General features: G+C 38.7%; 1 protein-coding gene across 1 annotated transcript in view; it reads right to left on the bottom strand.

Moving 5' to 3' along the window:
- The window catches only part of LOC145979363 (uncharacterized), a 118,005-nt gene that overhangs the window by 9,022 nt on the left and 81,877 nt on the right, over positions 1-27,106 (bottom strand). Inside the window, exon 3 of the mRNA XM_083112227.1 lies at positions 2,401-2,543. Coding sequence (XP_082968353.1) covers positions 2,401-2,543 — 143 coding nt within the window. The remainder of the gene's footprint in view (positions 1-2,400; positions 2,544-27,106) is intronic.

Raw genomic sequence — 27,106 nt, 5'->3', positions numbered from 1 at the left:
ACTTGCGGAAATGAATGCAGTGTCTGATGATTTGACATCACTTTCACTATGTTGTTGCCTTTCCATGTGATACCGAGGACCTCATTGCTAATGTCAAATCTAAAATCGTGTGTACCACGAGGTTCTTTCTTGAGTGTTCTGTCTGTTTTTTACAGGCAACTTACTGATTCGATTGATACGAACAGTTCCTGTAGCACAGATTCCCAATTGTTTCAGTTGAAATAATGTTCACGTCTTCTTGAGAAATTTCCACAATATCTATTGTACCACTATGTTCTTCATCTGAATCACTGCCACTAACACCAAAGTCGGGGAGTTCCAAAGGATCTAAAGCTTGATTCAAGATCAGACGCATATGCAGACTCATTGTTGCATCTAACACGATTCAATGGCTATCTCTAGAGCAAGCGAACGAAAACAAGTATCTGCCCAAGTATTGACGTAAGATGGCTTCACAGTGAACATGTGAGAGGGAATGGGATTGCATGGAGGGGAGGAAAGCGACTGCAATTACCAACCTTCGCAACAGCGTGTACTTCTTTGTTCTGCCCGCTAGGTTCCCCTTCCCCCCTTCTTGGCCTTGCTCCGGGACAGAATAGCTGATTTTATGAGAGTTCATTATGCTTAGTGTGGGGAGGAATGTTCATGTAGCTAGGTAGTTTTTCTTGATTGAAATAAAAGACTAAACTCTTATTGTTACACAAAAGGGAAATTTACATCCACAGAAAATTTTTTTTTTTACATGGCAATTCCCATGATCCCCAATTGGGGATCATGAAAAATTACGCTGTAGAACAAAATGGCGTCTCATATACATTAAGGTCTTGATGAAGGTGAAATATAGAAAGAATAAACATGCTATGTTAAGAAAATCAAAATCAAAAACTTTATACAACTACATTTAAAAATGATTTATATATATATATCTAAAATTTATGTTTTAACTGTTTTTTTTGTTTTGTCATGCAAGAAAAACCTTCAATGATGTGTCCATGTGTGAAGAAGAAGAAACATATGCAATATATTATTCTGAGTGAAGCAATATTTGTGTGATCCTCAAATAGGGATCATGGCCGTTAATGGGTTAAATGTTAGAAGAGGTAAAACATTTATGTATAAAGAAGATACTATATTTTTGGAATTATAACATTTTGCATTGTGGAACTTAAATTTTGGATACTACAAGGACAAATAAAGATATGGTTAGAGAGGAGTTGATTCATATTTGAGCACTTGAAAGTATTGGTTGATGTTAGCGCCATCTAGTTTCGTCAAAAGTGATAGTATCAGCATCCTACGTTACACTTTAACTCTTTCATTTGATTGGTAGACGTGGTGCGTTCTCTTTACGATGAGTGTTACCGATGCAACGGAAGCCTCACAGCTATGTGGCTCGCTCAGTCATCAACCAGACGCGAGGCTTCAGACACAATTCGCCCCGAGATGTCATTAACGAGGCCGCTAATGATCTTCATTTTGTTGCTAGGGAGATCAGTGTCTGAGCGAAATTACTTCCTCGAGCGGGGAAGTGGATCCAGTGGATATCGCGATTCTCTAGTTCTCGCTTTAACTCTGTTTGTTTTATTTGTTTCTCCCCCCCCCCTTTTCTAGGAAAGTGTATTTGTATAGCTCTGTTTATCAGTGGTGTATTCTCCATGCTTCTGCTTTTTTTTTTCATATACGAGGGTCGTTCGGAAAGTAGTATCCGTTTTCGAATTAAAAAGTAACCAGTAAATATTTTTGAACCAACCTTTTTATTTTACACCGTAATCCCAAAAGGTACTTTACAACTTTGATGCCATACAGCACAACTTGTAATTGACAAAGGGGAATGTACTTTGTTGTAGTTCATTCACCAACTTCTAAAGTTTTTCTTTTTGTCAGGTATTGAATAAGATGGTGCACTACCACACTAGGCTACGTTCCCTGATATTACTTACACCTCTGGACTTCTTTTCGGACACATTCTCGATCTCGGCCATTTTGGAGGTGATGTTATCAGTACCATGCTCTGGTCGTCTCAACTCCTCAGGGTTTTCCCAGGTTCCCATTGATTTGAGGCAGAGACAAGACCGAAAAAAATCCCCCATCCCGGTAATCGACCAATGCGGATCTAAAACAATAATAACTTATAAACTGATAAAAATAAACCAATTTTTTATTACTGTTTCTGTTAACGGGAAATCTAGCTCGTGTGATTCAGCCTCAATTGTGTAAATCCGTCATTTTGAAAAATTGTCGCACCCAAATCAAATAAATGAAGAAATTCTTCATGACTGTAGAGTTTGGATTCTGGAAAAGAGTAAACTGCTGGAATCTACAAGATTTCAATTGAACTTTAACCCCCCTGTCCAAATTCAGCCCTGCGCAATCTCACCTGCCTTCGCTGTATCACCTTACCTGCTTGAAAGCTTGGCACATCGCACAGAAACCTGAAGGTGTGGCGAGCTCCTTCTACGCCGTTGTTGATCACCTTCCTCTGCTGCTCGTTCAGGCACTGGGTCGTGTATTGGTCGATGCACGACATGCCAGTCTTGAAGCCCCTGCAATCAAGGAAACGGAAATTGTGAGAGCAAAATTGCATTCCCAAACAGTGATGTGCGTCTACGCGTAAACAACGATAGTCTACATTCTACACGTAGACTATTTTATACACGTAGATGACGTAATCTATGTAAACAACATGGCGAGAGGTGATAACTTAGCAAAGGGCGCTGTGGAAGTAAAACAAAATTATACTGCGTATCAGTTGCTGACGTGTGAGGAGAACCTTTCATACTCTTTCTTCCAAATTCGAACAATTTCTCTCCTAGGAAGAAACCTAATATAGGAAATATTCTAGTGCTTTATGGGGAAAAGACCACTCTTGCCTCACGACTGCCATCTGTTGTTGTTTTTTGCATACTATTTATCTTCCTCCATAGTTGATAATAATAGGATAAATTTTGTTGTAAATAGGATTCTTTTCATATCGTTAGGAACCAATACAGTTGAAAATGTCCCTTTCCTTTCATGAAACCCTTGAAAATTAATTCTAGTGCACTTTAGATTGTCTACGTAATCTATGTAAACTACAACCCAATGCAATCACTGTTCCCAAACAGGGAAATGCATGCCAGTATTGACCATATTAGTGGTGACGTCACCAGCAGAAAAAATAAGCAAAATTGATTCCAAACGAAGTTGTTACGTGTTCTTATCCTATCCTATACCATAGGATTCTCCATCGTAAGGAGTGGCTTTGAGGATTGTGGCAGCAGTTATGAAACAAAATTGTGCTGTGTATCGTGCATCAATGTAAAGATGAGATTTCGAAGAATACATCGATATATCACACATTCCTTACAGAAGATATGGTAAATAATAACTGGAGTAAAGAAATCGAGCCATTCCTGTTCTGAAGCTCAACTGCAGACCTTGATGGCTCATGGGAGTCTTGTAGTCTCACGTGACTGCAGCGGCGTCGTCTATTGGCTGCATTAGCTTTATTCGATTTCTTACTGCAGTTATTCTTTATATCGACGTCTTCCTCGAATTCTCATCTTTACATTGATGCACGATACACCAGTGGCGTGTACTGAGTCCAATATCTGGGCTATCGCACTATGTTACGTGGTTCTAGGCTATGAATAGAAATAAATTTACGAAGTCCTAAGAAATCAGGTTGCCAACTCATAGGAAATCAGGTTGCCAACTCATAGGAAATCAGGTTGCCAACTCATAGGAAATCAGGTTGCCAACTCATAAGAAATCAGGTTGCCAACTCCAGAATCAGCATCATCATCTCACTGATATGAATAATATTTATTTACAATTTGTTATAGATTTCTCTCCTGTATTTTATTCTCTAGACTTCAGGCTTCGCAGATAGCCTAGAATATACGCTTCTGCGATACACACTACAATTTTGTTTCATAACTGCTGTCGTAATATTAAAAGTGAAATCGAATTTTATCTTACAGGGAGACCCTGTGACAGGTTTGTTTTAGCTCAGTGACGTCACACTAGTATGGACCGTTGCAAGAAGCACAGCTGCCTACCTTGAGTTTTTCGGCACTTTGACACAAATATGGCCGAATGCAAGTTGATTCCATGAGCATGAACTACGTAGAAAAGTTATACTTACACGTATATTCCAGAATATAACAAATAGATAACTGTGAATATAAAATATTGAAGGCTATTTATTCAACGATGCTCGTATTTAATTAGAAAGGTCATACACTGAAGATACTGTTATTGTTTTTGCATCACTGGAATAGTATATCTGCCTCCATGGCAGAGAGGTGAGCGCATCACGCAACGACGCCAAGGGTCCCAGGTTCAATGCTCTGGCTTCACTCTTTGTTTTTAGAAACAAACTGCAGAGAGGCGCTATAGATCTGTTTTACTACGCACGAAGTACGAAGAGATTTCCAGTCTTCCAACTCGGATTGTACTGTGACTGATTGTTAAAGTTTGTGCAAATATCGAAATGAGCCATATGAAATGAGCAGCATCCAGCTATTTAGCAATCCTCTTGGCGTTAACATCGAAGAACAAGAAGCTTCTCTCCAACTTGAATTGTGTGATTTGTGTTCCTTCAAACTAGGCTAGAAAAGGGGCCAGAGTTTTCCAAATACCTTTCACAGGAACGCTTCGTAGTTTTGGACAAAGAATGACATGGATGTTTTTTTCTTCAATGAAGTTACTCAAGAACCGCTACAGAAGCCGACTGGCAGATTCTTCACTGCTTCACCTTCTGAGACTTTCAAATACAGAAATTGAAGTGGGCATTCCAACTTTAATAAAAGAAGCAGATCAGCCTCAATTTTCACATTGAACACTTACTATGAAGGATTCTTATTTGTATGGTGTGTTTTTAATTTCTTTCAATTCATTCATAAGTATTGGGTTTTTGTGAAATAAATTGTAATTATACAATTTTGATTTGTGATTCCAATGTTTTTATTGCCTCATATAAGAAATTTAGGGCATGCGAAAGTACTACATTTTTAGTTCAGTACTAACAATTTTTCTAATTTTTAATCCCCACCCCCCCAAAAAAAATGCAACCCCCAATCAAATGCTGGATATAATTTTGAAGTTGGAAACCACTGAATTAGATGAAGGGACAATCACAAGGACATATGGACGGCACAAACACAAATCCACAGTCCATGTGTCCAGGCGCCAGAGCCTCGTTAGTCTGCAAAATGCAGTGAGTGACCCAGAAGAAAGCACGAAGAGAGTAGAAAGAGAAGGAAGAAAGAAAAGGAAAGTATGAATAATTTTTATACTGCAAATCTATTTGCATTATCTTATTATTGAGTCATTCCATGCCAAATCAACACAGATATGTGCAATTTTTAACCTGACCATCTCCGATTTTCATGAAATTTGGGGAGTTGAAACTATGCATAGAACTTAGTAACTATGAAAATTTTTAGTCTCGTGCGTCTTGTAATTGTTAAATTATTCAAGGTCAAAATTTGCAGAAATTGCCTTTTTTGAGACCGCTTAGCTATACTAAATGTGCTGTAATTCCGCCCCTATTTCGCCTAGAAAGCTCAAATAAAGCGTATTGTACAGGAAATTGAATAAGCTTTCCAGTGATATATAACAAGCCTACCTTTGCATAAAAATATAATTTTGTCACGTGACCTTGACTTTTGACCTTTAATATCTCAAAACATGTCATCACCAAAAATCGTGAAAAAAATATATTTGGTCCCTCATTCCATACTCTAAAACATATCAAAAAATCATTCTGGGACTGCAATGGGATCAGAAGATACAAAATAATATGTGTAACTATGTGACTGATAAAAGCCCCATTACATGAACTATGAAGAGTCAAATGTCCCTTAACACCCCTTACAAAACGTGAAGGAGTTATCCTGGGTATAATTGGTCATAAAAGAAATAGGTTAGGCACAGGGAGATCCCTAGCCGTGTGTTTCAAGCGCAGATCCGGCATATTGTTGACCGCCATATTGAATTCAACGCAAAAATTTCAAAGGAAAGGGGGTTATGTGATATATCAAATGAGGCTAGAATTTCACGAGAAATGAAGTGACGAAGGTTTATCCAACATATATTTAACCAGCAAAAATTTATTACTGCATGCTTGTAACCATTTTCTCCTTTTCGAAGTGTTAAAAACAAAGCATTGGAATGCTCCTAACGTGTTAGGAACTCATCGAGATCACGCTGACATCTTGGGAGAGAAAGAAGTATACGCACCATTGCATATGATTTTAATCAGCTACATTCACCAAATAGTTGAATAGTGAAGAATATTGGGAAAAGTATCTCAAACAATTACGTGACACTTCCTTTGGAATGAAAAATTCTTCAGTGACGAGGCAAATTTTTATGTTCACGGTGAAGTTAATAAAAAATAATATGCAATACCTGTGATTTGTTCAGTCGAATGGTTGTTGCTGGTAAGCTAATTATGTGGTATAATGTATGGCGAACGGAAATGGTTGGTCCATATTCAACAACGGAACCTTAAATGGTGAGGGCTTCTTGGATTTGTTAAGTGAACAGGTTTTTTCACCCTTGCTTACGGGATAAGGCACTTTTCGAGAGTTTTGAAACAGGACAGAGTGTGACCACACTATGTAGACATTTTCGCAATTTCTTCATGGTAATTTTCTAGGTAGATTGATGGGCACACGGGGATCTATTAAAAGGCCTGCACATTCCCCAGATCTAACATCTTAGGAGGACTTTTACCTTCAGAAACATTTGAAGAGAATGGTTCATGCACTAAAGGTCCCTGATATTGACCATCTGAGAGAAGGCATAGTTGCTGCTTGCGATGTTGTTGCACATGCTACATTACCAAATGTTCTATGCGAGTGTGAGAGGCGTCAACGAGTGTGCTCACAGGAACATTGACAACATTATAATGTGCATATATCGTAAGTGAAATATATGTGTATAACTTTTTGCTGGCGTAAGATACGTTGGAAAATCCTTCGTCACTTCATTTCTCGTGAAATTCTAGCCTCATTTGATATATCACATAACCCCCTTTCCTTTGAAATTTTTGCGTTGAATTCAATATGGCGGTCAACAATATGCCGGATCTGCGCTTGAAACACACGGCTAGGGATCTCCCTGTGCCTAACCTATTTCTTTTATGACCAATTATACCCAGGATAACTCCTTCACGTTTTGTAAGGGGTGTTAAGGGACATTTGACTCTTCATAGTTCATGTAATGGGGCTTTTATCAGTCACATAGTTACACATATTATTTTGTATCTTCTGATCCCATTGCAGTCCCAGAATGATTTTTTGATATGTTTTAGAGTATGGAATGAGGGACCAAATATATTTTTTTCACGATTTTTGGTGATGACATGTTTTGAGATATTAAAGGTCAAAAGTCAAGGTCACGTGACAAAATTATATTTTTATGCAAAGGTAGGCTTGTTATATATCACTGGAAAGCTTGTTCAATTCCCTGTCCAATAAGCTTTATTTGAGCTTCCTAGGCAAAATAGGGGCTGAGTTACAGCAGATTTAGTATAGCTAAGCGGTCTCAAAAAGGGCAATTTATGCTAACTTTGACCTTGAATAATTTAACAATTACAAGACGCACGAAACTAAAAATTTTTATACTTACTAAGTTCCATGCATAGTTTCAACTCACCAAATTTCATGAAAATCGGAGATGGTCAGGTCAAAGGCTGTGTTGATTTCGCATGGAATGACTCTATTATGGCTTGCTCGCCTCTATACAGACACGCTCACACATGCCCAGGTTGAGAGTCGAACCCTGTACCTTCAGTTCCGAACCGGGAAGCCAAATGGAAATAGAGTGGAGAGTATAAATTCACCCTTGACAAGGACGAAAATTAATCCTGGTTCGCCACGGTAAATTTGTCTTCTGGTGTTGAATGTCCCGCACCGCCCCTTCGTTAATTCGCGCCCTGGTTCTGGAGCTTACGTCACTTCCGTCAGTCGAGCTGTCTTCCGCCTCGAGCCTAATTGGAGGACACGGTGATATAGACTTCGCTAAAGCCTTCGACGTAGTGAGTCACACAAGAGAGCAGAGCCAACGTTGCCAACCTCCCGATAAGAAAAAGCGCTGTTTACATGGTGACATTTTGTTAATTACTGATAAACTGCTAGGATCTATAATAACAATAAATTATTACTGAATTATTACTATTATTGAGAATTCGTAATACCAATTTATTATTGTAATTATTTTTAGAATGATTGTAGTTTTAAGTTATGCACCTACTTTCCGAGATGAGTTCAACATTGAACTACAGAAAGTTTGAGATGATTTGTCGACACCTAGCTTTGATTTATTGGTGTTTTAAGTTCGCTGTATGCACAGTAAGCCTAATCGGGACTGGACCTAGAGTTTAAAGTGGGATCCGAACCACCATGTGCCTTAACCGGGTATCGAACCCGGGACGCCTTGATTACAAGACGACGACGCAACCACTGCGCCATCGGGGAGGCCCTTTGTACCAGCGATTTCTTGCCTTGAAATGCTCCATGCGAGGCAAACTGGGGTTAATAAAGAAAAGATGAATAGAAGAGGGTGTGGTTGGAAAATGATGTCTCTGAACCGGATAACATCTAGATATAATTTTATTTTTAATTTCTCCAAATATCGTCCTTTGAAATGGATTTCTCTCTCACAGAGAAGCAAATTATGCTATACTCCCCATTATACAAACACAGGGTGCTACGTGCCAATGATCAAATTGTGCTAGATTTAGTGCCATTATGCTAGGGTTGGCAACGCTGAGCAGAGCGCCGTACAAGCGCTGAAGTGGGTGACTAAAGAAGTTCGCCAACTCCAAACGGATTTCAGCATTTATTAGGTCTCCAAAGACCTCTGTGAAGGATTTGGTCAATTACCCGTGCTGCCATCTGTTAATTGAAGCACGTAACACCTTCACATGTGTGCAGTCGAGAGATGGCACCACCATAAATTTCATTAAGTTGGCGGCAAGTTCGTAGTTAACTGACTACCAGTGGGATATGGGTCTTAATTAGATTTAGCCATTGAATCTTCTGAAAAAGAATTAAACGTCTATCGAGGTGAGAGATGCAACAGTGTTAGAGACATTATATTTCGTGCCGTTTTCCACGGCAAAAGTTTGGTTCTGTACTGACCTATATTGTACTCTGTCCTGGGTATCGAGCAAGTGCGCGAAAACAAGTCTGCGCAAGTACTGACGAGTGAGAAGAGAAGTGAGTGCATGGAGGGGCTAACGCGGCTGCAGCTAACAGCCGTTTGCAGCAGCGCGCATTGCTTTGCTGCACTTAGTCGCTTTCTTCCCTTCTCTACCGTTATGCGCGGCCTTTCTCCACATATTCCCGAAACAAAATGTAAAGTGCTAAATATTTGACTAGACTTTTCAGTGGTTTGGAATACGGAATATTTTACTACATTTTCCATTGTTTTTGAATGCTTAATATTTTACTGTATTTTCCATTGTTTTTCAGTGCTGAATTTTTAGTATTTTACATTCTGAATGCTTAATAGTTTTTACTAATTTACTACATTTCCCAATGTTTTTGAAAACTGAACATGACCAGGGTTCGTTACCAGGTGGAGGCATAGTTCCTGTCCCGATTAGCCATTCTGTGCATAAAGTGGACTAAAAAACTAGACTACAAAAACTGGAGAACTGAATATTTTACTACATTTTGTGTATTTTTAAGTGCTGAATATTTGACTTTATTTTATTTATTCTTCTTGCAAACTGCTTGTTTTCTATTGTATTTTCCATTGTTCTCGAGCTGTATTTTTATCTTTTTGAAATCTGAATATTTTACTGTTCGTTTGAGTGTCTTTGAGTGCTTAACTTTAAAGTCTTATTTTTACATGATGAAGTTATGCATCATGCAGTGCTTGTTTCGTTTCATTCTCTCTTTTCTTTCAACTAGTTATGGATTTACAAAGACGCATTTCAGAGGACAAATTTTCTCCAAAGAACGCGGCGTTGGTCAGACGAGAAACTCATCATCCTCGCCTCGGTTCATCGCCTGGAGAAAAATTGAAAATGATGGAGAGAAAGAGTTCCTCGGAAGTTTGTCTGCCTTCTCCGATGCCTGCTTGTCTTATTTTCTCTTCTCTGGTTTTGATCTGGTCGTCCCGGATCTGCCAATACCGTGATACCATTTGGCGGTTGCTTCTTGGGAGGGGGTCGAGGGGGGTTGGGGCAGGGGGGCTAGTTTCCGTTAGATGCGGGTCTGATCTCCCGAGCAGATTCTTTGTGAGTTTCTGAATTAACTGAACGGGTTTGTTTTATACGAGGAGCGTTCAATAAGTAATGTGGTCAAGGGAATCTTAGGCGTATCTGGTTAGCCCAGTTGTAACTTCGTTTCTAAGTCACGGAAACTATTAGGAGATGATAAAAATTTAACATTACAGTCTCTGCCTATTCGTTATTACTTTAACACAGGGTTTCCTACCATTATGACGATATTTATATTGTTAAAATAAAGAAAGTAAACAATTGAATAAATATTGGCACCGAATAACCAATACGAGCAAATGCAATGCAGTACAAGGCTTATATTTCTACAGGTAATATCAACAGAATTCCTCTTATTAAATTAATATGTAGGTTCCGTTTCTACATAGAATAACTGGTCACTTGATAGATAGTACTCTGTGCGATTTATAAAGTGACAAACATCTTTTCTACTACGGGGTGTTTCACTCGCTCTCGGCCCCTGATTTTCGCTTATAAAAAACAAACTAATGGTTATAATGTAATGAAATATGCTACGGACACATATTGGGTGTATGAGAAGCACTGTGACGTCATTGGAGATGGCGCCACAGTCTCTATACTCCTTGCGTGGGCATGCTCGTGCGTCTGAGCGATTCTGCCGTTAAATGCCAATCGTGCGGACGTGTGCTTTCAGTCTGAGTTCTTGGCCCTGCTGTTGTGACGCACCTGTGTTTTTCGGGTTCGGTTGATAGTTCGTGATTACAGTATAGTAACAAAGCAGTGCAGTATGAGTCGGTACTCAGTGGAACAGCGTGTGTTTATCGTTTGCACATACTGGAAAAGGAAAATTCTATCGCAAAAAGCCCTCAAATGAAACGAAATAGCTTACTATTTTAAACATGGATATTATATTCATTATTTTAATGGTATTTTCTACATTTTATATTTATGGGGACGCATTAAGTGGGGCAGGCGTGCCCAAAACCCACAGGAATTGCTTTTGAGTGTTTTTGTGAATGTGAACGAACATGCTGACCAAATAATATATTGAAGTTAAACAATTGAAGAGCGTGATCAAAGCACTCGAAATGGTTGCCTAGGATACTGGGAGCGAGTTAGCATCCGGAAAAAGCCACGTAGAGGAAAATTCTAGTTTGCTTCCACCTCACGCATGGTGCGGACAGGTGGGATTGGCATGCAGCAGAGAGCAGGACACGTATTAGGTGCAGTGTCCGTTTGTAGTTCAGTCTAGGGTTGCGTGGGAGAAGATGCCACGGAATGGAAACCAATCGGAATTCCGATTCTGTTCTTGACAACCTATAATTGGACAATTTTATGATTGCGATTTCAGGAAAGGATAAATTGATTAATTTAACTAACGGTGAAATTGCCCAATCCGGAAAAAGAGATATAATACTTCCAAATGCAATTTTGATAAACCCAACCGACATTTTCGGTAACAGTAGTATAAGCCGGAGACACATTAAACTCGTTTGTTTTCAAATAAAAATCATTGCTACTTACCTCATATGCATAGCGGAAGATTTTTCAACCTGGGGATAACTTTTTTTTCCCATGAAAAAAGCGTTATTTTTAACATTATAATCATTTATTGATCGTTGCTAATTCGGCGCGCAAATTTTGACTCACGTTGTCTATCGTCAGCTGATATGCAGTATCGTCAGCTGATGTGCAGTGTTTCCAAACTTATGAACCGATAAATGCCGCACAAACTATTCACGAAAGGTTTTGAAGCGAAAATTGAGGCTAGACTCTACTTTACGTCCTTATATGCATGGTGATTGCTTCTTTGCGTTCGCGGTGCGCGATCGTGGTGCGGCACCCGGCATCTCTTCGGGTAAGTACCTTTTTCTTTTTACACTTTCTGTTCACGATAGCCCCACTATCCATTCACGGGGTCGAGGTATGCCTACGAGGTTAGGTTAGGCCTGTTAGGTTAGGTTCCATTAGCACTCATTTCACCCCTAAATATGTGCTTCATCATCTAAAAATTCCTCAGTACGTTCAATTGCGCATATCCGGACAACATCGGTTTTTCTCGATTTACTCCTTCAGGAAATTTTTGCTCGCTTTGGGATTTACGTTGTTGAATTCCTTATAAAATAAGCTTTCCAACGATATATGACACGTATTCCTTAGGAAAAGGACGTAAACTAGAGTCTTACCTTACATTGGGAAAAAAAAACACTTGTCAAACTTCCGCGTGGTTGCTACACTGTGAGGGGATTACATAACCGAACGCACGGAACATTTGATTCACGTAGTCGACGGTAATGGCGGCACGAGCTATCGTACAACGGAGATGCATGATTGACAAAAAATACCTTATTTACAGGCAAAATACGTTGCACGATTCTAAAAAACAATTTCCCCGGCTTCAGAAAGTCCCCAAGAACGCAATTCCGTAAGTACTTTCTCGTCTTTTTTCCTGTAAATTTTAAGAAACCACATTTTCATATCTTATCTGTTACTGCGTTAATCTCGAGGGCTCAATCCTGAGGTTCCATTCCTCAAACTCTTTATTCCCCATTCTAAAATTTTACTCCCCCCCCTCCCTCCCAACTTATTGCCTCCTCATTCTTCACTTCTCTGTTTCTTTGTGTACCAATTTAGACATTAGGCTAGCAGCTTCTACACACAGAAAACTAAATGCGTCATATCGATTGATGCACCAGAATGCATCGATTGATGCAGTAAATTGTGTTTTATGGCTTCTTGAAAGAATCAGAGTCACATTTGATGCATTTGGATGCATTTTTGTAAGTCGTGAAAGAAACACCAAAGTGAATCATTTGATTCAAGTGAGGATTCCCTTCAGTCGAGATGCACTTCAGTGCATCAGTTGATGTTTCTCGATGCATCTTTTTGGATGATGCATTCTGTTGCATCGAAACGCATCAAGGTGCATGAAAATGCATCAACTGATGCATTGAAGTGCATCTCTACTGAAAGGAATCCTCACTTGAATCAAATTATGCACTTTGGCGTTTCTTTCACGACATACAAAAATGCACCCAAATGCATCAAATGTGAATCTGATTCTTTGAAGAAGCCATAAAACACACTTTAGTGCATTAATCGATGCATTTAGTTCTCTAATTGTATACAGGGTGATTATAAAGTCACTATACATTTATGTATAAACAGGTCTTATTACACAGTGTACAGTATGTGCTGAAATACATATCGCAATAGGAGACAGAATCAGTGTAACGCAACGTGATAATCCTCCAGGCATAGGCACAGCTGCCAGAGATTCACCACGTTCGGAAACACCCTCTGCAACATATCCGGTGTAATCTCAGCACCTGTGGTTGTACCTAATCTCTTGTTTCAATTCTTCATTGTTGTGGATCGTCACCTTGTACACCGTAGATCTGATAAACCCTCAACAGACAGGTCCAAGTGGGTTAGATCGGGTGAGTGGGGCCTCCAAACACAACATATCCAACTACCTGTTGAAGTCAAACCGCCCCTGTTCATGCGGATTTCAACTCAAGAGACAAGCAATATATTTTCTCTCTTCTACAGTTAGCAGCTACAAATTAAAGATATTGCGTGACGTTATCACTAAAATGCATAATGACTTTATAATCACCCTGTATTGTGGGACACGAAAATGCAAGCTTCAAGGTCAACGGTCTCCCCTCTCTTCTCTACGTCCCTCGCCCGGCAGTGTTGTCCTGTTTGCAGCTTTGTCTCCATACAAACGGGTACAGTCTTTTGATGTCAGTCAGGGTCGTATCCAGAATTTTTTGTGGGGGGGCAAGCCCAAATATATATATACATATATAAAATTGTCATGAAATATATGTCAATTATTAAATAATTAATTAATATCATTAATTAATTTATTTATATTTATAAACATTTATAAACAAATTACTTTGCTACATTTATAAACTAGCAAATTAATTCCTTTAACAACTGCTTCAAAATGTAAAGAAATTAGAAGTTAGGTGAAATGTTTTAAATAAGTGTTAGATATTATTTAATTATTGGTGTGTGTTATTGTTCGCATCCGCAAAATCGATTGCAAATTATAGATATCTAGGTGGAGGGGAAAAAAATGAGATACTTTAAGAAGATTAGTCTTTTCAAGGGCCTAGGGTGGCAATAACAACCACCTTCGCAGCTACGGCTACATTTCTTACTAGTCCAATTTGAATAATTTTAAAATCTTATCTATGACTGTGGAAGTACGTTTTTACCCCATGCTGTTACCAGCCCTAAAGAGAGAGAGAGAGAGAACAACATTCACACAGGCTGACAGCATTCCTTGTATGTGTTTATGATGTTATTCTTAGTAAAGTATGTTTGAAGTTCAAACGAATTGCTTATCTTTGTTATTATAACACAAACTCTTACCCTCGAAAAATTTTAGTGGGGCAAAAAATGTAACCTTTTGAGTCCCAAGTATCTCGATCGAGATACCCTGTGTCAGGTCGTAGTTTTTACGTTATAACTTTTCTATTTTTGGCTAGAATTTCGATTTTTTTAAATATTGTTCCTAACACATGTATTTAACAGAAATGTTTCTTGCACCTTTTTTTTTCATGAAAATGGAGGTGAAAAGGCGGGAAAAGGGACTTCTCTTTTGCGACTCTTTTCAAGGGAAAAGATAAATTTCAAACATTTCAACAATTTTTTAAAATAATTTTTGGGGGTTTTCTCCCTTCCCCCTCCATATATACGCCAAATTTGCACAAATTTTGAATTTTGTGCATTTTGACATTTTTTTCGGGGGGGGGGAAACACCTTTTTTTAAAGAAAAGTATTTTTGAGGGGATTTCCCCCATTTTCCCCTCCATATGTACGCCGAATGTGCATACATTATATATCGTCTGAATCTGTGATTCATTCTGCGTACAACGGTATATCTTTCATATCTCTAGGGCATTTAGTTTCTGAGCTATAGTCATTTCAAGGTACCGCTGCATTTTGAAGCTTGAATCAGTGGCGTGCCCACCATTCCTTTTGGAGGTACAACTCAAGTTACATTGGTCATACGACAATGATGCAAATATTTTTCTGTTTCTTACATGCCATCGATAATTTCTATGTGCATTTTGAACTTTTCGTATCCTTTTTTTCGGGGGGTCGAAGGGGGCGAAACCCCATTTTTTAAAAAAAAGTATTTTCAGGGGATTTCCCCCTTTCCCCCTCCATATGTACGCCGAATTTGCATAAATTATATATCGTCTGAATCTCTGGTTCATTCCGCGTACAACGGTATATCACTCATCTCTCTAGGGCAATTAGTCTCCGATCTACACTCATTTAATTGAAACTCTGCATTTTGCTCAAAATCGGCTCGGGACCGAGAGGCTTACATGTGAAAATGGCTTTGGGACTCTTAATAGAACAAGATCGTTGGTGGGAAGGTGGGCCCTTCCACCATGGGAATTCTTTCCTGAATGTGACCACCGACGCTATGGAATTATCCTTATAATGAAGAACATGTCTGAATGTGAATTAACCACAAAAGAGGACATTTTGTCATCAAGACTGCAGTTCGAAAGACGTCAAAAGAGGGAGTAAATATGGTGAACTGTCCCGACCAAATTCGAACATTTAGTAGCTTCGCATAAATGGTTATAAAACTAAAATTACTAAATATAGTAGACTGCAGACTTCTGGAGTCTGCCTCTCTCCAGAGACGACCCATTCATTTATACAAGAAGAAAATGTAAATTCTTGCAAGATCTTAGGGTAATTATGCGATATCGCCCGAACACCTCTCACTCGTTTATTTCGTTAATTTTAGCATTGATACTTACCTACTCTGCATTGCGGAAGATTCTTTAAGGTGAAGTTATGCCTTTTTCCATAAAATAGTGTCAACTTTTCATATTACGAGTAATTATTTGTATTCCTTGTTCCGCTTGGGTAACAGATAATATGGCGTGCACTCGTCATGGATCATCACGCGTCGTGCTTGTGTTTTGTCGATTTGGAGTGGGTATGCAGTGTTTCAACCTTCTTCACCGAAAAATACCTACTTTCGTGTTCATTATGTCATCACAAACCATTGACAGATAGCCCCAAAAAACCATTCACGATAGCCCCACAAACCATTGACGGATAGCCCCAAAAACCATTCACGATAGCCCCAAAAACCATTGACGGATAGCCCCAAAAACCATTCACGATAGCCCCACGGACCATTTCCGGCAAGGTTAGGTTAGGCTGGGTTGGGTTAGATAAGCATAGTTAAAAAAAAAAATCTCGTAAGAAAAAGGCACGTTTGGAAACACTGGCGAGACCGCGTGACTTTCGACGCTCGCGCCATCTGCAGGTACATAATGGAAACAACGGCATAATGTCAGAAAATGCAAGTTCCTTACATTAAAAGTGATTATTTCTTGTTCTGCAGCATTCTATGGTGAAGTTTTCAGTTTCCGCGAAAGAAAATACCTCGAAGAACTTCGCCAATGCTACAGAAATTGATTTCAGTAAGTAGTTTCTCCTGTAAATTTGAAGAAATCCGTTCGGGCGATATCGCATATTTACCGATCTTAAAAATTATCCATGTTATTTTTGTAGGTTTGCATCAAGATATGTCATGGCTCGAGGAGGGGGCATGGCCTCCTTGGCTCCCCCCTGGGTACGGGCCTGATATCAGTGATTCGGCAAAGTTTGCTGTTACTTAACCACGAGTGTCACTAATAGTATTGATAACAATGAAAATATCTCCACAGCAATTAGAGAAACGATTTGGCAGGCATGACCCCAATAAACAAAGTAACAGTATTATTGCACGTGTTCAGTTTTTGCAAGCGTTAGCTGATGATCGAGAAATGGTAAATACCGTAATATTACTTTCAAGCAAGTTAAATAGGTGACTGAAGATGCATGTGGCGTGTGCACGACTGTTCAAAGCACGAGGACTAGTCAATGAGAATGAATTTTTTTTACTTACGAAATACATTAGGCACGGTCCATGTTGATATGGTCTATTTAGAAGTAGTCCCCATCGAGTTGTATACACTTGGCCCAACGCGTCTGCCAGTCCTGGAAGACATGCTGGAACCCGTCTTTTGACATCGTCCTAAGAACCGCTTCCGCCTTTTTCAGAACGGCCTTTGATGAGTCGAAACGCTTGGCCTGCAGCTCCGATTTCAGACGAGGGAACAAAGAAAAGTCGAACTGAGCAAGATCCGGTCTGTATGGAGGGTGCGGGACACATACAATGTTTTGTCGAACCAGATATTGGGCAACAACGTTGAAAACATGAGGGCGTGCTTTATCCTGGTGTAGGCGTTAACCAGATGGATGCAGCTCAGGGCGTTTTCGACGGATGTGTTCAGGCCTATGTGGTCGAAACACGGCTCTCCTTGAACCACCGAAATGCCGTTGATTGTGGAAGGACATCTTCGCTGTATGCCTGCTGCAACATTTCGTATGCTTCCGTGGCGGATTTCTGCAGACGGACGCAAAATTTCAAAGCCGCGTACTGCTCCTCACGAACCGACTCCATTTTCCGTATGCGACTTCTCACCGTTCGTGTTTTGATTGCGCAGTGTTGCAAGACGAATGCGCATACTCGCTTGCAATTTTATCTGCCGATTCCACGAGACACGTTCTTCTCGCGCAAGTTTGTTTCACCGCTACATGTTCACTGTGTGATATAGAAAAAAAATCATTCTTACTCTCTTTTGTCTAGCCCTCGTAGATAATGCTGAAGGAAATGAAAATAGAAAAGAGTGTAATCGGAGTAGATGAGTTTGATGAGGAAGTAGTGCGCAAGTCTGTTTTTATTTGTAACGATCCTGGAGGATACCCAACTGTTGAAAACGCGAGATTTTATTTTCGGTGTACGAAACAAAGTATTACTAATTCTGCTCAGTATTTTAAATGTTTTACTTCGTTTAGTGTTTCTGTTGTTATTTCTGTCATTTTATATTGAAACTAAATGATAAAATAAAATATTAACAAGTATAAAGAATAAAATAATATCGTACACTTGCCTCAATTAGTACTCCGGCAGTTTGTTTCTTTATACAGCATATATGCAGACGATACAATTCATTCTACAAGTTTATCAATATACGCTGTATAAAATGCAACTTATTACTAACTGCGTTGACCCTGTACAATGTAATAAATAATGTAATCCGGGAGAGAGGGTGTCAACCCAACATGGCAACAACGCCATGACTACGGCGTGACCTTGAAGCTCTCATTTTTGTGTCCCGGAGCCATAGGCGCCGACTCCATGAGGCTTGGGGGGCAGAGCCCCCAAATAATTTTGTTTAAGAGAATCTAATGTATTATTTTGCTTCTCTTGTAAAGTTTACTCTGAATTGTGCCACATGAACTTAACTTTAAATACACATTTGAAATGTTCTAGATCATCAAATTTGGGGGGCTGAGACCGCTAAACCATCAACTTTGGAGGGGGGCTATGAACGGAGACAGCAAAACACATGACTTATTACTATATACTAAGTATATAATTATGAGTATTGTTAACATTTTTACTAAAAAGAGTTTCAAAATAACGAGGTGATATAACAATTATACCAGTATGTTGTTTAGTGAATTCTGAACAATTTGAGGTCGTAAACACGACTTTCAGGCAATAGTGATATGTACGATATTTAGTTATCCTCGAAATCTCTTCCTCTAGTCCAAAGAATAAGGGGAAAATAATTCTAAAGTCTTTGAGTTTATTTAACACTGGCTTGCAGTAAAGTACGCAAGGAAAGCTTATAAAAAGTCTGTATTGCGAAAGCGGGAACGGCTATGATCAAAGGCATTATTGCTAAAGCACGGCGTGCTATGTGTTTATTTATTATTGCAAAATTAAATTTAAAAAGTAAAATATTGTAGCAAGAACAAAAAACTAAAACTATTTGCCTGTGATTTGTGTTAGCATTTATGTAAATAATTAAATAAAACTGTTAAATATTGTAAATATTAGCTAGCTATTTTTATGGGTACGTCAACACTAAGGTTCTTTGCACCCGTCACATGTCCTTTCTTTACAAGTCTGTTGCGGACATTAAAACACACCCATGCCCTCGCCGGGACTCGAACCCGACACCTCCGGATCAAAGCGAGTTTGAGCCGACCACGCTCGGCTACCGAGGCCGGCATAAAACTGTTATGTTGGCCTCTTAATGTAAATATATAGCCTACTTTTAAATAAAAATGTTAATTGTTATCTAAAAAACAATTGAGCAGACACACGTGTTTCATGTTACCTTTCATTTGCATTAGGAATATAATATCTGCTTAAAGACTGCTATACGAAGACGTAATTTTTATTTTTAAAAAGCGAGGGAGCCCCCCAATAATTTTGACAAATCGGCGCCCCTGCCCGGAGTATAGCGATTAAGCCAACTAGGGACAGATTAGATGCTCTTTAGGTTATTGTTTATATTCAATACTTGATATGGAAATTTCACTGCCACGTGGTAGTACTTTGAATGGATGATGCTCAGTGAACAACTTCCCGCCCACGATTCATTGCGCGAAATCAGACCCGCCATCCATCTTTCCGGCAAGCAGATCATATCCAGAGTTGAAAACATGTAGTGTAAATATTGTGAGCATGATCGGGAGCGGAGTGCTGGGCTGGGATTCAGGATCGAGATGTCGAATGGGGATCGGGAAACAATTGATATTCTGGATTGGGATACCGAATCGGAAATGGGGATGGAGATACCAAATTTGAGATCCAGGTATCTACTTGAAAACTCGTGCCTTGAATGTAGAGTCCGGATTCGGTGAACAAACAATTTAATCCCACAGGATTCGTATTTTACCATTCATCCGTAGTTGAACCATCGTGGCTGCAATTCAGTACTTGCACTTTCATAACTTTCGACTAATACAAAATGCTGCGAGATTTCAAGTGAGCACAAAGTTTTTCAGGAACATGCACATTCTTCGGCTTAACGAAAAAATGACATTCACGCTATAGATGGATATAAAATCCGGATAACGGATATTCGTATTCCAAATTATCCGATATCCGTTTCGGGTGCAACGGATAATTCGGATATTCTTCAGATATCTGGACAGTACAGGTTTGTAGAAGGATTTGTATAAGTTAAATACGAACATGTCGAATAAGATATGTGGATAGCCCGTATCGGATAAAAGTGTCCGGATAATGCACATAGTCGGATATATTGGACATTTCGGATAATCCCAGGGTGCGAAATCATTGAGGACTGGTGTGTGGGGTGAGAAGATCTTAATCTACAACCCATATATATATATATATATATATATATATATATATATATACACACAGACACACACATATAAGAGTCAATTAATTACTAAAAATTTTTAATAACATTATTATTAAATACACATAAAGTAATTAATTAGTTACTTTTATTTTTATATATATCAGATATGTGTAAAGTAGCAAATTAATTCGTTTATTAACTGGTTAAATATGTCAATAAATTACGAAATAGTTTGTTATGTACAAGCTTTTGTTTAGTTTTTGTATTAATACAAAACTATTCATTCATTCATTGTTTTCTGCCTAATTGGCAGGTATTTCAATGCAATCTCCAGCTTTCCCTATTCTCTGCCTTACTCTTCGTAATAGCATACGACCCAGTTAATTTAATATCATCCATAAGCTGATATCTCTTTCTTCCACGGACTTTTCCTCCTTCAACCATTCCCTCCAAGGCGTCCCTTAGCAGGCAGTTCCTTCTTAGACAGTGTCCTAACCAGTTTCTTTTCTTCTTCTTGATGTCTCCAGTATAGATCTTTTTTCACCAACTCTTTTTAGTATGACTTCGTTTCTTACCTTGTCCGTCCATTTTACACGCTCCATTTTTCGCCATGTCCACAGTTCAAAAGCTTCGAGTCGTTTCTCTTCATTTCTTCTCAACGTCCAGGTTTCTGCACCATATAGTGCTACACTCTGTAGTAGGTTCGAATCCTACCGACTGCGCCATAGATGTAAGCCTTGTTGTGTTGTGTGTTCTTATCTATACATTTACAAGACATACAAACACGTAGGTTCAAATTAACAACATAACTTTAATGCGTGGAAGCAATTCACGTACATCTTACACAAGGTTACTATAACAACCAATCAATAACATGCTATAGAATACAAATTCTTCTTCTTCCTCTTATCATGCGTCTATCACACTCCACACAAAACATTTCACTAATCTCGTCCTTAGACCTATGTCCATGGGTCCACAAAAAACATTTTTTTCTTCTATTGAAAGCTTCTTTTGCTGTTGCGATTGTCATTTTCACTTCTTGGTTGGAGCTCATGTCACTGCTTATAGTGCATCCGAGGTACTTGAAGCTATCCACTTGCTGGATTCTTTCACTGTTTGCTATCACATTAATATTCCTTGGTTTCCGTCCTATGACAATTGCCTTTGTCTTCTTTACATTTATCTTCATCCCATACTGCTCACAGCTGCTGTTTAACTCTTCTAACATACTATTTATGGTTATTTCATCCTCAGCGAATAATGCCATGTCATCAGCAAATCTTATGCAGTTTATTCTTCTTCCTCCCAATTTGACACCTCCTGTGCCCGGGAAACAATTTTTCACTATATCTTCTAAATAGATATTAAACAAAGTAGGCGATAGGCAGCATCCTTGTCGTACTCCTCTTCCAATTTCACAGCCTTCTGTCATTTCGTCTCCTGTTCTCACTTTAACTCGTTGATTCATGTAGGCCTATAAGTTGCTTAGAAGTATTCTCTCTTTCCAATCTACACCAATTTTCTTCACAATTTCTAAAAGTTTAACCCAATTCACTCTATCAAAGGCTTTCTCCAGGTCTACAAATACTACAAACACCTCCTTTCCTTTCTCTAAATATCTTTCCCCAATGGTCCTCACTAAACCAATTGCATCCCTTGTACAGTCTTAGAAAAAAATACCTGGGCCACGGGACGTAGAATGTCGTAACGTCTTAAAGCCTGTTGTTTATGCAACCCAAATAACAAAATATTCGCTTAAGTTTGCCTGGTGATTCTGAGTTCTCGGGAAGGATTGAGCTTTGATAGCATGAGTCACATGACTCGTGCCCCAGCCACAACAAACAGCTGGGTGCTACGATGCCTCCAGAAGAAAATTTCAGGAACTGGTTTCTTGACAAGACCTACTCGTAAAGAAATACTATTCTTTCAAGTGATATTAGAGTCATTGTCAAGAGGTTCGCTGAAATGATGGTTCTCATCACAGACCACACGCCACACGTTAATTGTTTAAGTCCAGTTCACGCACTGGACCTACAGATTAAAATGGGATCCGAACCAAATGCGTCTCTATTTGGTATTGAATTCGGAAGCCTTTCATTACATGGCGAAGACGTTACCACTACGACATCAGAGATGCAATGGAACCCCTTGAGAAAGAGATAAGCGAAAATTGCTACGTGACAAACCATATTTGACCGTAAATTTTAAAAATAAGACAATATTTTGTACTGACAGTTTCGAACCGTGGGAGTCCCGGGTTCGATACCCGGTGGAGGCACAAGTGGTTCGGATCCCACTTTAAACTGTAGGTCCAGTCCCGATTAGCCTTACTGCGCATAAAGTGGACTTAAAAACACCAAATCAAACTAAACCAAATCGAACCGTGGGAGAGGCATATATTTTTTTGTACCATCGTCCATTTCACGAGTTTATAATTCTTCCTCACCGACTCGAGTAACGCGAGTGGTAGAAGAAAAGCGAAGTAAAATAACTGAAACAGAAATAAAAGGAAAAAGCGAAATAAATTTTATTCATAATATTCTGCAGTCACTTGAGTTGTATTCACGGGATGCTATCTTTAAAGAAAGCCGTGGTCTCTTCCTTGTCTTTTTTGCTTTCTTTGTGATCTTGCTTCCCCCGTCACGATTGGTCTAAAACTAATTAATGCGACTTTAATTAAACAATCCAAACAACGAAACAATGCACAATCAACTGCACAAATCAACATTCCAAATGTTTTCGAATCGGAAAACAATTGAGATGCTGTAAAATGACTTAAGGTGCAGTAATAAAGTGGGAATTCGGTACCGTATAGAATTAAATCGGTAGAGATGTTCGATTTGATTGGATGTTTGTTATTTAGATTTGCTATTCTTTCACTTTTGGCAAATAGCGACGATGAAGATGAGTGATGCTATGATGAAATTGATGAAGGGACACTTACCAAGGACACCCACGCCCAAGTCGAGATTCTAACCAGGGACCCATGGCATCGTAGCGCGCTGTGCTAACCACTCCTCCATGGAGTGGACATTATAGCATATTTTGTGTGCTCAATTGGGATCAATCAATGGAATGAATAGGCATATTATATGATTAATAAATTCATATCATAATACCACGTCATATTATAACGAAGTAACATCAGAGACATTCAATCTTGCATTTTTGCCTTTCAACTAATTCTTTGAATTCAGGTTAATCACAACAATAAGATAAATTATGAAGCAAATGATAGTGAATGTGGGATATTATTACGAATTACCTGACAGAAACAACATTAAGCAGGCTCGGTGGTCAAGCTCATTAAGTGATTGACATTCGATATCGTCGCCAAAGTTCCCGGGTTTGAGTACCGTCCTTGTCGGGGGTGTTTGACTATTTCGTCATCAATTTCATGTAATGGTCACTCGTCCTTATCGTCGCGATCATCGAACAGGGAATAAAAATTATAAAAATAAATACGATGGAAGAGTACTTATTTCATCTCTCACGAAATATCCTACAAAACCGGAATATATAAAATACATGTATATTCATTCACATACATTTTCGATTTCTATATTTAACTAATCGAGACCGAGAACGGGAGAGCAATTTTCAATTCGACAAACCGAGAGACGGAGAAACTGTCAAGTCTCGTTTCTTCTTGGCACCTCCGTAATCGAGTTGTTCTGTTTGTCATTGGCTTTGTATTGGCAATTATTGTCAGTATTCTTCCTCTGCAGGTAAACCATAACGATGAATTATGATGAAATGAAGCAGATAAAAGGGCAAGAACAAGAAAGTCATGCCTGTTCGGGACTCCAACCCAGAACCTTATGTAACGAGATTTGAAATTCTGGAGAAGGCGTCCGTGTTTCGCTTGGTTTTCTCTTTCCTCTACTTCTCTTATATTATCATACATGTATAATAAAAATGGATCTGATACGATATGTTGCGATTCATAATTGTGCTGGTTAGATGCTACAGATGTGAACTCCAACCTGCAATATATTATTCCCTTTTGTTTCGTATCTGGTTGAACATGACATTTTCTTACACTGTGACAATTTCTTTCTTAGTTTTGGTTTGGTGCACAGATATGCTAATCTGGACTCGACGTTCAGTTTAAAGTGGGATACTAACCACTATGTGCATCCACCGTGTATCAAACCCGGGATCCACTGATTACAAGGCGACGACGTTATCACTACGCCATCGAGGAGGCCCCGTGACAAAATGTTATTCACTCGATCTCTACCATAATTTATTTCAGCATTTACATTTTAGATTTCTTCTTCTTTTTTCCTTTTGTTAACTACTCTAATACAACTCTTTTTGCGTCTTCGAATTTCTTCTTGTTTCAGGAAAAAATAATACATGCAGGCTGTATAAAAATCCCCCGTTCAAATAGATAAAACGTTCACTCTCGAGAACTAATTTACATGTTTATCACTAAAGTAACCATTAGGAAGGAAACTATTGAAATGGTAACTGATATAACTGCAGATGAAACAATGCTTACAGCCACTAACGAAATATCTATTCTTGTGTAGCCTCACAGACAAGTATATGGCCCGTATTCATAGTCGTTTCTCAAGAAAGGAAAGCGTCTTGAGACCTCTCTTGAGACGCCATGCTGTTTCATAAACGTATCTCAAGATACTAGCCAAGAGACGGTTTACTTCACCATCTTGGATAAGAACAGTCTGTGCCAAGAGACACTTTTGGCGTTTCACAGTTCTCTCTCAAGATCCATCTTAAGATTCGCTGTTTCATAGACACTTCTTGGCAGCATAAGAGCGATATTCGGTCTCTTAAGATCCTGTATTCGCCAAGAGAACGAAACAGGTCTCTTGAGATACCGAATGTTCTCTTGAGAAAATAAAAATGGACGTTGCAGTTAGAAACTATGATGAAGAGGATGGATATTTTGAAGATTATCTCATTGCAACAGCTGTTTTGTCCAGTTTTTATGCCTCAGTTTTGCATCAGGTATGTAAATTGAACTACTCTCTACGTAATTATCTTAGTTTGAGGAAACATAAACCTTGTTAATTGGTTGTACTGCCTCTCTTTCTTCGGTTTATTGATTCATAAAGAAAAGTGTAATCCTGTATTATAATAATATTGCTTCTGCATGAACATTATTTGATTCTGAAGTAGTGCATCGATTTGTTACTCAGTTGTGCAGCAAAATAATGGAATACAATAGGATTTCGGTGCCGTTAACCCAATGTACTCCCTCGAGAATTGTTTTGTTTTCTTTTTAATGGACAGATTTCGATGTTTTACGTAATATTAAATTGGTTCCAACTCGCGGAAAACACAAATAACGGATGTATTTGATTCCAAAGTATGACCGGCGTAAGTTAAAACCTTCCATCTACGGTTACTTTCGCCGCCTTTTATTAGTAAAAAACCGTTTATGTGCACACAAAAAGAGCGAAAGAACACGTCAACTCCAAACCTAACACTCCTAACTTAACGACGGAAAATTTTAGCTCCTGTTGTGGAATGTCGTGCTGGGTGCTATATTCACTTGCACGAAGCCCTCAGGCTGTTTCACAGTAAGGTAACAGACGTACTTTATTTCACAATGACACATCTGTGCGAGCTAAAAATAGTGAAAAACCTCAACATTTAACATAAACCATGCAAGGCATTTACTTTCTTGAGGGAGTACAGATTGTTAAGGGTACCTAGTATTTCTATTTTGGGCAACTACTGGCACAATGTGGTGAGACCAGATATATCTTTCACACATTTTCAATGTATGTATGTCAAATTACTCACACTAACTTGGGAAAATAAACAAGACAATAACAGTTAATCAAACTACCTAACCTGTGCACTATAGAAGTTTCTGATTATTTTTAGACACACAAATGGAATACCTAACTGCCCTCCCTAACATGCAGTGCAAAAGATAGAATACAAGAAAATATTTGTGTCTTAAAAATAAATTTCCACAGTGACAAATCGCGAGACCTGGTGAAAATAGCCCCAAAGCTTGGTTCATCACCTGGTGTATGAAGGTAGTCGCTGATTTTATTTTATTACTACAGTATATATGATTACACAAAAATATATGATTTAACATGAACATATTTGAACAAGCATAATTGTGAAATCATGAATATTTCTCTTCTATTTTCCATTCCAAAGGTGTACACAGAAGAGGCGGTATCCCTTCAGGTAATTTTTATTTGACATAAATTAATATAGGTCCAAACTCTGCTTTTGTCATTTCGATATTCTCATAGTACACACATGCATTTACATAAATCATATTCTACATGTGCCTATAAGCAAATACTGAACAGGTTTTCTGATGAGAATAATTTTACCATCCTGCTCGTGTGCACTTATGCAAGTAGTTTAGGCAGGTATGTAGCAATTGTTTAGATTTGAATAATACTGAAAAACTTTTACAAACACAGTTATTTTCATGTTATTAACTTCAGAAATGAATATTTTCTGCATTTCAAAATGCACAAGATATGGACATTTTAATAATCAGGTATGTGTATTGGGTTAATTTGTGGTTAAGCATTAATTTAGTATTTATGATAATTCGATATTCCAAAGGACAAGATGCAATTCTTCATGGCAAGGGATATTCAGCTCAGATCGACCATACCTCTACAGTCCATTCCAAGACCCACCAACTGATCCTGAAAGAGGT

This window comes from Lepisma saccharinum, chromosome 26 (assembly GCF_977018435.1).
Source record: "Lepisma saccharinum chromosome 26, izLepSacc3.1, whole genome shotgun sequence".
NCBI lineage: Eukaryota > Metazoa > Arthropoda > Insecta > Zygentoma > Lepismatidae > Lepisma > Lepisma saccharinum.
The sequence above is the reverse complement of the archived record's forward strand: the minus strand, read 5'-3'. Positions and strand labels throughout refer to the sequence as shown.